This window comes from Solanum dulcamara, chromosome 10 (assembly GCF_947179165.1).
Source record: "Solanum dulcamara chromosome 10, daSolDulc1.2, whole genome shotgun sequence".
In the NCBI taxonomy this organism is placed as follows: Eukaryota; Viridiplantae; Streptophyta; class Magnoliopsida; order Solanales; family Solanaceae; genus Solanum; species Solanum dulcamara.
The window spans coordinates 29,255,270-29,270,161 of record NC_077246.1 but is presented as its reverse complement, the minus strand read 5'-3'; the positions used below and the strand labels follow the sequence as shown (position 1 = coordinate 29,270,161).

General features: G+C 33.4%; 3 protein-coding genes across 3 annotated transcripts; 2 read left to right on the top strand and 1 right to left on the bottom strand.

The window, feature by feature from the left end:
- Positions 1-525: 525 nt before the first annotated feature.
- On the top strand, positions 526-2,374 carry LOC129904948 (photosynthetic NDH subunit of subcomplex B 2, chloroplastic). Its single transcript, XM_055980357.1, has 3 exons — positions 526-1,046; positions 1,262-1,702; positions 2,062-2,374. Exons 1-3 carry the CDS (start codon positions 606-608, stop codon positions 2,254-2,256), a joined length of 1,077 nt encoding a protein of 358 aa, XP_055836332.1. The 5' UTR covers positions 526-605; the 3' UTR covers positions 2,257-2,374.
- Positions 2,375-2,766: 392 nt separating this feature from the next.
- On the top strand, positions 2,767-4,557 carry LOC129904947 (protein NDH-DEPENDENT CYCLIC ELECTRON FLOW 5). Its single transcript, XM_055980356.1, has 3 exons — positions 2,767-3,393; positions 3,495-3,950; positions 4,044-4,557. Exons 1-3 carry the CDS (start codon positions 2,872-2,874, stop codon positions 4,236-4,238), a joined length of 1,173 nt encoding a protein of 390 aa, XP_055836331.1. The 5' UTR covers positions 2,767-2,871; the 3' UTR covers positions 4,239-4,557.
- Positions 4,558-4,646: 89 nt separating this feature from the next.
- LOC129904946 (protein SINE1) lies at positions 4,647-8,244 on the bottom strand. The gene is made up of 3 exons (XM_055980355.1): positions 7,934-8,244; positions 5,874-7,200; positions 4,647-5,307 (listed from the first exon to the last, which is right to left on the bottom strand). Exons 2-3 carry the CDS (start codon positions 7,185-7,187, stop codon positions 4,825-4,827), a joined length of 1,797 nt encoding a protein of 598 aa, XP_055836330.1. The 5' UTR covers positions 7,188-7,200; positions 7,934-8,244; the 3' UTR covers positions 4,647-4,824.
- Between the last annotated feature and the right edge of the window lie 6,648 nt (positions 8,245-14,892).

The following is a 14,892-nucleotide window of genomic DNA, read 5'->3' as shown; positions in this document are numbered from 1 at the left end:
TACTTGATGATATAGTAAGTGAAGCAATTTAGACTAAACTTTTTCAAGGATATTAGTTTTTTGCGAAATTATTGTCTCTGATGCAATGTCATATTTCTAAGTAAGTTGGTATGTTCTTAATCAATATTTGCGTGATTTGTAAACAAAAATTGTTTTGTAGAAGTTTAGATGGTAAAAATAATTGGATTCTCTAATAAATAAAAGTCTTTAGCAGAAGAAACATTACAAGTCTCTACAATCAAAACCATTTCATCGAAGTAGTGGGGAAAGAAATTAAGAAGAAAAAAATGAAGACAAAGAGATGCAATGACGTCTTATTAGTTGATGACCCATTGTAAGTTCATAATTCTTTTTATTTACCGAAGGAATTTATATTTATGTAAAATTTATCATATTGTAATATAATTTTTTTTTAATTAAGTATTTTAAGGTAAACATGAAACTAGTATTGTAATTGGGTGGTTTGATGGAACAATTTTATAAGAGTAATAAAACATGTTACACTCCCCTTGGGCCTTAAGAAAAGAAAAATAGATGGGTCGCTGTAAGTGGAGAAAATAAGGAGGAGGTGGGGATAGGCTTAGCCAGTATGACCTCACTGATGTATGTTTGTGGAAGCTAAGCTCCCAAAATCATCTTCTTCTTCTTCTTCTCGAATGGCTGCTGCAGCTGTTTTATCTCTTTCTCTACCTAAGCTTAATGTAATTAAAGCTTGTTCAGGCAGCACTACCACTTTTACTCACGAGATTCTTGAAGAGAAATTTGGTCGTAAAGGAATCAAATTTACAGATGCAGGGACAGTTGAGCTGACTGTTAGAAATGGAAGTTCAGTGAAGCTACAAATACCCAATGCACACATCACTTCTTACAAGCCTAAAGTTTATTGGAAAGATGATGGCTTTGAGGAACTTCTTTACACCCTTCCTAATTCCAGAGGTGGCATTGCTTTGGTAATCAATGAAATCTTGGACCCTAAACCACCCATACCAAAGACAACACCTTGGACTGTCACAGATGTTGATTCTGACTCTATTGATACTCTCCAGGTATATATATGTTTACTTTCTGATTGGAATGGTAGATATACATATGACTAAATGATTCAACAACCCCTACCAATTATCTCTTTAGAATTGAATTTCTTGATCCTTCATTCAACAATTAAAAAAAATGGTTCTTGATCCTTTAATTCCATCCCTTGTTCAGAAAATATAGCACTACTATCTTCATTCTTGATCCTAGCACTCACTGTTATGGGCAGGTTGAATTGAGCTGCAGCCGAGGGACTCTAGATATTAACTATGTGGTCTCACTCTATCCATTGAGTATGGCAACAGCAGTTATAGTGAAGAACAATGGCCGAAAGCCTGTCAAGTTAATGACTGCTATACTAAGCCATTTGATGTCTAAGACAAGAGGGGGCACAGGAATACAAGGACTCCGCAGCTGCACTTATTGCACACATCCTCCTTTGTCTTCTCCCTTTGAAATTTTATCTCCAGGGGAAGCTATGAAAACTGAGGAACCTGGTATCTTCTCTTTTGGTTGGGAACCGGAGAACAAGCCTGGCATATGGTCCACTCAAGATGTGCCCATTACCGTCCTCAAGCACAAGCTCAGTAGACTTTACACTGTTCCACCACAAGAAAAAGCGAAGGAATTTTATAATTCAATACCTTCAAAATATGAAACAATTGATCAGGTAGAACATTCAAAACAAACACTCTCCTAACTAGATACTTAATTTATGCTCTCTTGCTTTGGTGTTCCTTTAGTTTGTAAATGCTCCTCTTACTAAAATTAACGTCTTCAACCCCAAAATTTGAAGAACCAACATGAACAGATGTCATTTTAACACTTTTTATCTCTATGTATTAGCATCTTAAGATCAAATTTGTCACAACTTTAATTATCTGTCTCAAGAGAATAAAGTGCAGAAATGAAGTCATCGAAAACAACATCCAGCTTCTTCTAAAATTATCTGTCTTAAGAGAGAATAAAGTGCAGAAAAGCTATCTTTAGAAACAACAGAAAACTTAAATGTTTTTTTTTTGTTTCCAGGGTCGTGAGCTCTTTTTCAGGATAATACGTATGGGCTTTGAAGATATTTATGTATCAAGTCCAGGTTCATTTGCAGAAAAGTATGGGAAGGATTACTTTATCTGCACAGGCCCTGCGTCAATGTTGGTTCCTCTTGTTGTGAATCCTGGTGAAGAGTGGAGAGGAGCACAAGTTATTGAGCATGACAATTTATGATTTTCTCATCTAGAACTTTTTTTAATGTATATCTTTATTTTACAAGCTTTCTGTCTCTCCTGAATTCTTTGTCAAGAAACAGCAATGCCAAATATACTTGGTTATTTCTCGAGAAAAAGTTGTTGCACTATCGCTTGAAAAGACCTCTTCTTTTTTTTTTTACTGTTTTTGCTCCACCTGAAGAGTAATTGTAGTTATCAATCTGAGAATTCCAAAATAAAAATGGATTTGGTGAATACTTATTTCAACGGTTTTTTCTTCGCTTCCAAGCAAATTCAGTGAGTTGATTGTTAAAAAGATGGTTGAGCTAGAGATATATTCTTTCAACTGAATATTAAGGTTACACATGTTAATAGAATCCACATGTTACTTACACCCATAAATCCTACCCTGAAAAAGAGAGGGAGTATTGAGTAGGTACCACCACCAAAAATATCATATCAAGAAATGTCCAAAATACACATAAAGGGGGCATAATCCACAAACCCCTTCAACCATAGGCCATAGCCAACCAAAAGTTATCCAAATACAAGTTAAGAATCATCATATCATAGAACAAAGATAACAGAACTCGGTCATCTTCACATCTCCTAATGCACCACATTCTTTCTTGCTATGTTTGAGATGGCTGCCATTAACACTTGTCTCCTCTCTCCAAATATAATTTCCGGTTCTCCCATTTCTAGATCCCCGAGCAAAAGCATATCCATATTTCCTCCTCCTCTCTGCAGTCCCCTCCACTACAGTAGCTTAACAAGAAATATTACATTGCCAGGGGTAGCTTCAATATCTTACCCACACATCAACACGGAATACTTGGAAAGTGAGTTCAGTGGACATGGAGTCACCTTCACAGGGGTTAATGACAGCTGTGTTGTCCGCATGGCATTGGAGAATGGAAGTATAGCTAACTTGATGCTTCCAAGTGGTTTGATCACATCATACAAAGCTCAAATGTGGCATGGAGGCACAATGGAGTTGCTGCATACCACTGTCTCAGAAGGACAGAATGGTTTAGCTATCATTGAAGGAGGAGTTTCACTCACCTGCAATTGCGAGAACGATGAAGGTTTCTCATGGTCGCCAAGTTCTTGGGCTCTTCATCAAGTTAAAGGAGATCCTCAAGGATATATTCAGGTGCCTTTTGTTTCTTTTAGATATGTACTATTTATTTATGAATGGTTTACAAGTGCCCAGTATGTTGTTGAATTGGCTGGCTAGACTTGTTGGAGGTGCAGGTGGAATTGATTTGCACAAGTTCAGATGGAAACATTGAAGCTAAATATATGGTTACTCTGCAACAAGATCTTTTAACTTCAGAGATTAAAATCTTTAATTTAGGTATGGCAAGCCTCCGGATGATGGGTTCGGTTCTTAGCCATCTGACAGTAAGCACACCAGAAGCAAGCTATGCAGTGGGACTGCAAGGCTCAGATTTCTTCAGCAACCCTCCATTTTTAGCTAACTTCAGTATTATTCCTCCTGCCTTTGGGAAGATGAAAAATCAGCCTTCTAAGAGATCTTTTGGGGAAATATTCTCAAGCTGGGGTACAAAAAATCAAAGCCCAGAGAAAATTGCAAGAGACACAGAAAAAGAGTTGGAGGGTGAAGAAACAGACAACTACAAGCATTTGACTGATGAAATGAGCAAAATTTATAAAAGTGCTCCTAGGAACTTCACACTCATTGATCGGGTAAACTATCTTCATGGAATGAATCAGTATTAAGCAATTTCTGAATTCTAGCTGCTAATTGATCTTGACATGTTGATAATTATTCATGATTAGGGAAGACGAAACTCAGTGGTAGTAGGACGGGACGGGTTCAAAGAAGTGTACTTGCTGAGTCCTGGCTCAAGACATGAAAGTTATGGAAGATACTCATACATATGTGTTGGGCAAGCCGCTTTGCTTCAACCAATAATCATAGAATCTCAGAGAGAATGGAGAGGTAAACAAAGTTTGCATAACCCAAATATGTGAAGTTCTGAACCAGCAAACCAAGCCGATCAACATGTTTACAGAATAGAGTTTCTTATAGCAAATCAAGAGATGGCAACATCATTAGAACACAGAAACCATAAATCAAGCAGATACACTTGATTTAACTTGAAAGAGTGATCTGATGTGGATATTAAGCTATAAATCCTATGAAGAACTATTTGATTGTTAGAAAGAGAGGTCTGTTGTGGATATTAGCTATAAATAATGTTTGGTTGTTTTAAAACATAGGTCTGTCTGTCCTGTTGCCCATGTTTTACCTGATTGACTCAAGTAAAGCTTACAAATATTATTTTATTCATCTGCTCATGGAATCAATTTACTGAACAAGCTATAGACAGCAAGTTTATTTTAAATGGACAATTAAACAGATGTGAGGAACCAAGCCTATTGACAGTGCATGAAAAAGCAAGTCTTCAATTAGCATCCAAATAATCAATTCTGATGATAGAGTACTAGTTCTGTAACAAAGTATATTAATGCTCAATAAGAAATTAAGATACTGAAGGTCCTATTTAGTACCCACTATCTAAGAGCGGGATCTATTATAGAAGACCGACTACATATTTTAGGTGGGAACAAGGTTGTAGCTTTGATCTTGATTGCCTATCCACAACGAAAGTATGAATGCTGCGAACAGTACAGCTAAGATACCAAAAATCAATATGCAAGCAGAAGCATAGCCTTTTTGGGGAATGACACCTTGAGATTCTGTTCCGTTATGGGCAACATCATTTGAAGATACTTGCAAATCTCCACTAGCTTGAGCATCCTCTGTTGAAGATGCTGATTCAGAGTTCAGATGGTAGTGTTTCCCATCATTAGATGTTGTCTCATCTCTATACTCACGCCTTTTACAATGGAAGAGGCCATTTACTTCAGTCTTTCCTGGGCTTCGTTCACACCTGCACAAGGACGGACTCCTAAACCTTCTGGTTTTCCTCTCAGAAACATATGAGTTCACATCATTGGCATCCTGAAGGAGATGAATAAGTTTTCTTGGCGTTGCAAAGATCTTCACACTTTCGACATTAACATGAGAACGTGACCTCTGAAGCACAAAAAAGAGAAATGTCAACCATGTTAGGGCACCCATTAAATAGATATTAAATAGTGTACCATACTAGAAGCACATAAATTCAATGTGTCAAAGATTTTACTTATCTGTTCCATTTATATTCTGAAATCCCGTAAAATATGTTATTTAACTTAAAACAATTACAGAATTTCTCTGTGCACATCCCAGAGAAATCATATACATCAAAGTTTTTACTTCTAAGAATGGCATTGCTATTTAATTAGTTTTGTGGCAGATGAACTAGAGGGAACCATCTATTTTGTTTATTTCTTTAATCCCCTTAGCAACTCAAATAATTGAGTTCTATCTTCTGTTCATCAATAATACACAAGGTACTTTTTTAGCTCCAACAGACTCCCTGTAATTTTGATAAATGTATTTGCTTGTTAGAAATATTAGGCCTCAGATCTGTATGCTGCCTGTTGTTCCAACAAACATCTGCTAAAATTTGATTTGGACTTTAGAAATAGTAAAGCAATTTAAACTTCCAACATTATAAACTGAGCAAATAACGAACAACACTCAATAACACATTTTACCTGAGGACTTGGAGTAGCACTTCTGACAAAACCATTTCGGGCAGATCCTGGCAAAAATCCAGCAAATTCAGCAGTGTTATCTCCAGTATCATGAACCACATTGTGCTCAGAGTTTATGACACCATTTCCACGTGTGAATTCAGAAAAGATGCCATCCTTTAGAGAGACATCAACACCACCATTTGCACTCTTCTTCCAAAGCTTTCGATTCACACTCCTATCATTACTCAAAACATAAGTACCTTGATTGATTGAAACAGGGGAGTCCATAAATGGTTCATAGTCAGCAAAGGAATTAATTGTGCGTGATTCCGGTGATGCAGTTAAAGATGACTGGTCACCAGAACCCCGCAGATTTCTCCTCATGTTCCCTCTACTGTCAAAGTTGGATCCAGTCATTGAATCTACATCTCTCTCAAATTTTGTACCCTTCTCAGAGAATATTCTCTTTGCAGTTTGTAATGCTTCAAATGCAGCCCCTCTAACATAAAGCATCTTGTCAGATTGACATTTTTCCATCTCCTCAATAACCATTCTGAGCTCAGAATGTATGCTTCTTTGATCCAAATACTTCATCAAAGAGTTGACCATATGAATGGCAGACAATCTGTTTTGAGAATTTCCTTCTCCACTGCTATTACTTAAAGTTTGTAATCCAGACTGTATCAACAATCTTGCATAAGCTTCCATAATTAAGCTATTGTGTTTGGCTAATGAAGTGACTAGAGCCATATGAGAATTAGTTTGTGTATGATTCTCCAAAGCCCCAGCAACTCTTTGACAAACCTCATGAACCATCTCATTTGAAGCAACCCGCCAATTATCAGAATCCACCAGAGCCTTTAGGCAGAGAGCAGCTCCAGAAGATAAACTCTCCTGTCTCCCCAGAAGACAATCTGAAAGGGGCTTTGAGAGGGAATGTATAATGTATCTTTTCTTTTCCTCTGGTGTCGTTGGGTCCATACTGTACCTCGCAATGGCTGGAACAACTTTTGAACAAGCTTGGTGAAGGGCAAAAGATCCGGCACTGGATGTCAGGGTCTTGATAATAGTGCTCATGATGTTATCAATCTGAGGAACAATTTTAGGTCCATGTACACGGGCAAGTACCTCATAAAGTGAAATTGTGTATTCTCCTGATGATGCATTGGATTCTTTAGTTTCAGAAACCTGGGCAAGAAATAGAGGGATTGCCTTGGAATCTAGCTCTTTCACATATGACTTCAATGCTTTCATTGCACATTTTCTACTCTCAGCATCCTTATCCAAATTCTCCAGCTCTCTTCTAAGTATTGGGCTCAGACTTCTCCCCATTACTACCACTTACCTACAATTAATTAACATGTTGGACAGTGAATTCAGAAAAGGAAGCAAATCCAAATAAATAAAGATCTACAATCAAAAAATTTCCTTCTTTTTGGGTATTAGACCTTGTACTGTCTTCAATTAGTACTGAGAAATATGAAGCAGAACTTATTCCACAAAATCTTAAGACATTTTTAACAAACTGAAACTTGAGTTTATAGCCAAAACAACAACAGCATACCCAGTGTGATCCCACAAGTGGGGTTAGGGAGGGTGTAGAGTGTACTCAGACCTTATCCCCGCCTGTGCCACAATTTAATACAACAAAATTTTCAAGAAATCCAAATATTAATATACGGGTGTATCCAAAGATTAGCTTTTAGGAAGGAAAAGAAAAAAATTAATAAGAAATTGGACAAGGAAGTAAACTTGAATGTGCAAGTCCATCATGAGGAGACTTTGGGTTATTATAAGAATCAAATATTTAATCAAGAACTCAAATAAAAGCTTACCATTTTAAAGTAATTAAGGAGCAAATGCAGTGTTTTTAAAAGTAAGAGATATGGTGTAGGCGCATTTAGATATTTCGGGCAAAGTTTCTATGAAGAAGAAACAAAAGCGAGTTTCCAAGAAACCTAGATATTAACATACGTACCCATCCAAAAATAGACACAGAATAAAAAGTTCGATGAGAAACACAAACTTGAGATTTCAGATGGTAGCCGAAATTGGAAGATAATCAACAAAAATCATACCTTCTCTTTAGTCAAAGATGAGTCCCTTACAAGAATGGCACATCAAAATCACAAGATTTCTTCTAAAGCAAAATAAGACGTTGGAAATCTCAGATAATAATTTTGTAGAGAGGGGGAGCGGGGGATTGTATTAGTTGCTAAAGAAAGTAAGTAGGGAGTACGAATTTGCTCTGCGTTTTTAGTGGTCCGCTGTCTGATTTGTTAACCTATTTTGAGTGAAGGGTACCCTTAAATTTGAATCTTTCTCCTTAATTCCCCCTCCACTTCTCCTTCAAATTTCAGTATCTCTCTTTTCACAAATCTACCCCTACTTGCCTTCCACGGATAAAGATAACCATTTTTTATTTTCAACTAGTATGTGTGTACCTGTGATTAGAGTTGTTCATGGTTATGGTTAAAAATTAAATTTAATCGCAATATAAATCAAATCAATTTTAAAAAAATGATATTTGGTTTGATTTAATTAAGTTTGGTTTTAAATTTTTAACGACGATAATATTTGATTTGATTTTGATTTTACTAAAAATAAACCGCAAAAATGATTAAACTGAACCGAGAAATTATATATTTAAATTTCATAATTATTTATATATGATTTATAAATAAAATATAAATATTTTATTAAATTTTAATTAACTTAAATCTTTAACTTTATCATTTTCTCAAACTCAACACTTAAATTTTGGCATATAAGTTTCTTGTACCCTTCCACTAGGTGGTTCCTCAATTATTGAGTTTGGAGGGTTATTTTTTTACTATAAAAATTTGATCTTTTGATCTTTGGTGTATAATAACTTTAATATTGCTTAACTGAATTATTTTTTCCGTGTAATAATAACTCTAATATTGCTTAATTAAATCTATAGTAGTTTTTCTGTGGATTGTTCATGTACTAGGTGTTGTTGTCTATCGGGATGTGAATGACTTCAATAAATTTATTATTTTCAAACAAAAATATCAAAAAAATTGAACCAAACCGACGGTTATTTTTTTTTCTTGGTTTGGTTTGGTTTTAGAATTTTGAAAACCAATTGAATTGATTTGATTTTGATTTTAACCAATAACCGAAACAAATCGAACCATGAACACACCTACCTGTGATATGCCAAAATTTTCTTTATTAACACATTATATTTCTTCATGTAAATAAAAGTTACTAGCATGGCAATATGTTGTGCTTTTTAAAAAAAATTTAACTGTATGTTTATTTTATGTTCTACTATATGAAATTGAACAAAAAGTATTTTTTGTTAATAGTTTAGTTCAAAAAATGTTTCTTTTGTTAATATTCTGGTCTTAAAATGCCTCCATCATTAATATTTTTTCCCCAAAAAAGCCCCAATTATTACTTTTGGATCAGATATGCCCCTTTTCTTCATATATATATATATATATATATATATATATATATATATATATATATATATATATATATATATATATATATATATGTTATTTCTTTTTCTTTTTAAACACATTATTTTTTAAAATAAAATATTATTTTTAGAGAAACATTTTTTTATTGAAAAATCTCTTATACTAATATAAAAGTGGAAATTGATTTTTTTTCTTAATAAATTTATCAATTAAAACAGAATTACATATATACTTTTTAAACTAATAATATAGATCATATACATAAGATCATAGTAATCTCATCATTTATTTATTTTTTAGATAATAATTTAATTTTTTGTAATGAAATAGAAAATATTTTTATTTCTTAATCTTTTTCAAATTGAAATAGGATAAACATTTGTTAATATTTTTTCTGATTAAAAAGTTGATATGAAAAATGGTCAACAATAACTCCATCGATGATATTTTTGTGATTTGATAAATGTAACTGTTTTTGTGTTTTATGATGTTATTATTATTATATCTTAATTTTAAAACCAATGATCATATTAGCAAACGCTTATCCTTCTTTAATTCAAAAAATATTGAGAAATAAAAATATTTACTATTTAAACGAATTTTATCGTTAGCCAAATAAAAATTAATGATGGGTTACTATAATCATATTAGTATAAAGACATTTTCCCCCTTTCTGTTGAAAGAATTAATAGATATCCCACGTTGTATGTACTTTCAGTTAGGTGCTCTTGACTCATATCACCCAATATTGGGTTGTTCTCAATTGAATTTTCCATATCCTATTGTATTGATACATCATTTATAATTTATTATTGTTTTATGTTTGCTTTTGTATGATAATAATGAAAACGGTTCGCCTATTGGATTTGGTGTAGGTTTTATCAAGGCTTAGAGCATTTTGGATCATGACATCATGTTGATATTTCAGGCTTAATGTCTTATATGATTCATGTCTACGAGTTTCGAAACTTATGTAGTGCACTTAAGGCGAAGATGTAGAAAAGATAAAGAAAGGTAAAAATAAGAAATGTTATGTTTATGTATGGATAAGATGAGCCTTATATTTTAATTATTATTTTTCATGCATACGAATGTTATGACACCCTGTGAGCTCATATATATGTTTCTGGTTAGCTGACTAATTTGAGATAGTCCTCAATACAAAAGAAACTATGCCAAATTTTTTTAAAAATTTTGAGTTCGTTTTTTCTTGAGTTATGTTTGTCATTCAAGGAAGAATGTTTCAAAGGAGGAGATATGTAACACAATGTATCTCTGAACTAATGTTTGACCTATACAACATGTGTACAAAAAAAATTAGCGACTACCTGAAAATTTTAAGGTCAAAAGCAATTAAATGAATTAAGACAAGTGTAAAACTACTTTGGACAAAAGAATGAAATCCTGAAATGATTCAAGACTTTAAAGCGTGAAATGACGATTAGAAATAACATTTTTGTGTGCCAAAAGAGGCTACGAACTAGTACCATATTGATGGCATGATAGTAAGTATCAGAGGTGTACTCAGAGTGATTTAAGGGCTAAAGATGACCTACCACAAAGTCAAATTGAAAGTTTCTTTACAAATTAACTTTGCAAATGAACTTGCACCAGGACCAACTTCAAATAATTTTATCTCCCAGAATATATAGAGTTAAGTAAAAATTTTCACGCCTCAAGTCTACACCCTAGACATGATCGGCACTCAAAAATCATAGTTGATACCAAGCGAACCCTTGTTCTAGCCGACTACTACGTGGAATACTAAACTCAAAAGCAGAAGCTTAATAAAATGGGCCTTTATAAAACTTAAACAACCCAAAAAATCTCGATCATTCATAAAGTAAGAATCTCTAAATTACTCTGAAATGTAGGTAAAATAATATTTTTAAAAAGACTAACTGAAAGATTAAATTGATTCAAACTCCATCTTTATCCATGAAGCCTCTGATAACTAAGGATGAGTGCCGGGACATGATCCACGGCTACCTCAAAAGAACTACTAAGTAATGAAAATCAATAAAGAAGTGGAGTCCTCTAAAAGCAAGGAGATCTCACCAAATGGATGATGAAGTGTGATCTCAACGGAGCGCATGTTGATGAACCTAAATACCTCCGTCTACATCATAAAACAATGCAACATTGAAAGATGTCAGTACATGGAATGTACGGTATGCAATACCTCTAAATGAAACAATAATTGAACTGAAGTACTCATGTTGAAAGAAAATACTGAAAATAACTCAACTGAAGTAAAGTATGCATGTGTAATGAAACATCAAACTTTACAATTGAAATAAGGCAATAAATACAACTCTTAAAATAATAACTTTTCTTTTCTTGGAGAGTTTTGCTAACCGACAACTATCAATATGAGCCTCGTGATGATACAATGTACTACTTAAGTTGTAAAGAGCCATCCAATACCTTACTAGGATAAGGAACGCAAACTTAACTCATGAATCCATCTAAAAAGTCCTTATTAGGGACTAAAATAAGGAGTCGCCTGAACCAACGACATGATCCTATCCTAGCTGGATACGTAGTTTATGAGGATATGAGTTATCTGAACTTTTATCTAAATCAGTGCTCAAATACTACTCCCAAAATATGTAATAACGCTCATATAATATCTATGTGAGTAAATACTAAAAATACTTCTCTGAAGTCACAATGAACTTTACTTTAACTAACTGAAACTTCTCAAACTCTTTATACTTTCTTTAAAATAGACGTTCTTTTCTTAAATACAAGTAATGCATTGGAACCACTCAAGTTCCCTAATTTAGCTAAGGATTTTAAAGTTTATGCCTTACTATTCATTGTGCGTGATTTTTAGAGTTTAAGTGAGTTAAAGTATTATGCATTACTATTGAAACCACTCAAGTTCCCTCAAAATTCATTCTCAATAATAATGCACAATACTTTAACTCACTTAAACTCTAAAAATCATGCACAATGAATAATGCATAAACTTTAAAATCCTTAGCTAAATTAGCTCCATGTGAGAAATAAACATGAACAATAATTCAAGGATCAAAATTATGTGAGAAAACACTCTCAATGAATATATATATCACTCAACGAAAGAAATCATAACTCATTCGAAAACTTCAACAAGACTTGGATCAAAACTCTAGTTTAAACTTTTACTGACTGAATTTAGATGTAGGGTGTGAGGAAGAACTTAGTCCAACACTATGAATGCCTTACATACCTGGAAGAATTAGATTCTTGAAGAACGCACTCAAAATCCTAGCCTTTCTCCTCTTGAATCCTTGCTTTATGTCTTGAGAGTGATTATGAGAGAAAAGGGTCGAATGGTACTGTTAAAGGACTTAATTAGGTATAAAATTATCATAATTTAGGCTTAGAAAAGGTGATAAAAGACCGAACTAACCCTCATTGAAATACTGTCAAAGTCATCTACGGGGGCCATCTATGGTTCGTAGAAGCTTCTACTAGCCGTAGAAGCCAACTGTAGAAACTTGGCTAGAATCTAGGATTCTCCAAAGTTGGGTTTACAGAACCTTCTATGGGTCGATAACCATTCTACAAGTCGTACTATAAGCCATGGAAATTATACCGGGGGGGGTTCTCAGGACCTAATTTCACTACGCAAGTCTATGATCTGTAAGTGCTTCTACAGACAGTAGAAATGGCTTGTAAAAGTCAGAAGAAAACTGAATTGTAGGAATCAGATCTACGAATCGATTTACGATCCGTAGAGGTGTCTACAACTCGTACAAGGACTCATCCCGTACACTTGAAAAATTTTAAATCTCTAAATTTTTTCTACGGACATTATCTAAGGTTTGTGGTTCATTCCATGAGCCGTGGACACCATCCGTTGAAAGTCAAAAGGGAAAAAAATCATGAAGTCTGAATATGAACAATGAGCCTCATCTGCGGCCTGTGATTTCATCTACGATCCATAGATGATGCTCGTGGTTCTCAATTTTTGTAATTTTTTTTAACCTTTTCTGGGCCTTTCTGATTTGATCTGAGTTAGAATTTTTGGGGTGTTGCAGAATTATTATCAAATTAAAAATGGTCGAATGTAATTTAAACAAAATAAGTCGTTTGTCAATCCAAAACTTGTATATATAGTTTTAAATATTTTAATAAAAGGTATTCTATAAAGGACAATTTCATCATGCAAAATACAACTCGTAAAGCAATTGAGTGTGTATTATAAAATGTTATGTATTAGAATCCATGCGATATAAATGTGGTAAAAAATGATAAAAGAATAAAACTTTTTTAACCTTTATGACTATGATGAAGAAGACAATATAAAAATAGAAAGTAGGATCCATCAAGGCAAAATATATGTTTAGATACCCCAAATAAGATTTTTGAACTTATTTTATCATCTCTCCTACTTCAAATCATATTTTCATAATTCAATCCTCCCCTTCCTTCAAGGTAAGGAAATCATAAGACCAATTATAACTACTCCTTCATTGATTACATGATTCTAACATTGTTTTTTCGTTGGATTATAATTAAAGATTTCTTCCAAAGAAATAAAGTAAAGAATTTTTAAGATTTGATTAACAAAGGTAAGAATAGCCTTAATACATATGTATCAATTTATGTAAATAATTTTAGTATGTTCTATGGATAGGACTCACGTGATGGTGATCGAAAGTCGTAAGTTTGTCTTGATTTTTCAAAAAGATAAATTAAGGAAGATTATGTATGTAGGAGTTATTTTAATTGTTATGCTGATTGGGAAGTTGTTAATTGACCTCGTAAGAGATTTGTATGAAATTGTAATCTAGGAGAAAGAATGGGTAGAGAAACACCATTTTTAAAGAACCCTGGATCTTTACGCTCATCACGTGTTTGATAAATTACCTAGATATCTTTGATCGATGTTTGTTCGCTAACATGAATCTCTATCATCACTATTATTATAAATTAATATTGTGAAGGAGTAATTGAGCATCGTAATACATTAGAAGTCAGAATGAAGATATGTAATGCTAATTCTCCCAATTCAAGATTTCTTAAACGAGTCTTGTATATGATATATCTTTCTTTATTTGGTATGTTCTCTTGATGGGATGATATGAATATCTAAGCATGAAACTCTAGTTATCCTAAAAATTATATGCTAAATGCTTCGAGTCTTCATGATAGCTACTCACATAGTCGCCTTCCATGTCATAAGTATATTCTAAATATTTGAAGTTCAATAAGTCTTATAAAAACTCTTATGGTATTCAAATGTCTATGCATTGATTAGGTTCGTGATTTTACCTGAAGAAATTTTATTTTATATTTCAAAAGTTCTCGTACTTATGTTATGCTTTATAAATGATATTAAAGCTATTTTATTGGCTGTTGAGACACAGAACATATTTGGTATGATAGATGATTGAACTATATATATTATAGACTATTGAGCCATAAACATTTTAGGCTATCGAGCCACAAATATTGTAGGCTATTAAGCCACATATGATGATTTGATATTATAGGCTATTAAGACATAAATTGATTTCATGAAAGATCCATAAGTGTCATACTATATAAAATATATGTTTGGGATCACTCTTAGAAACTGAGGAGGT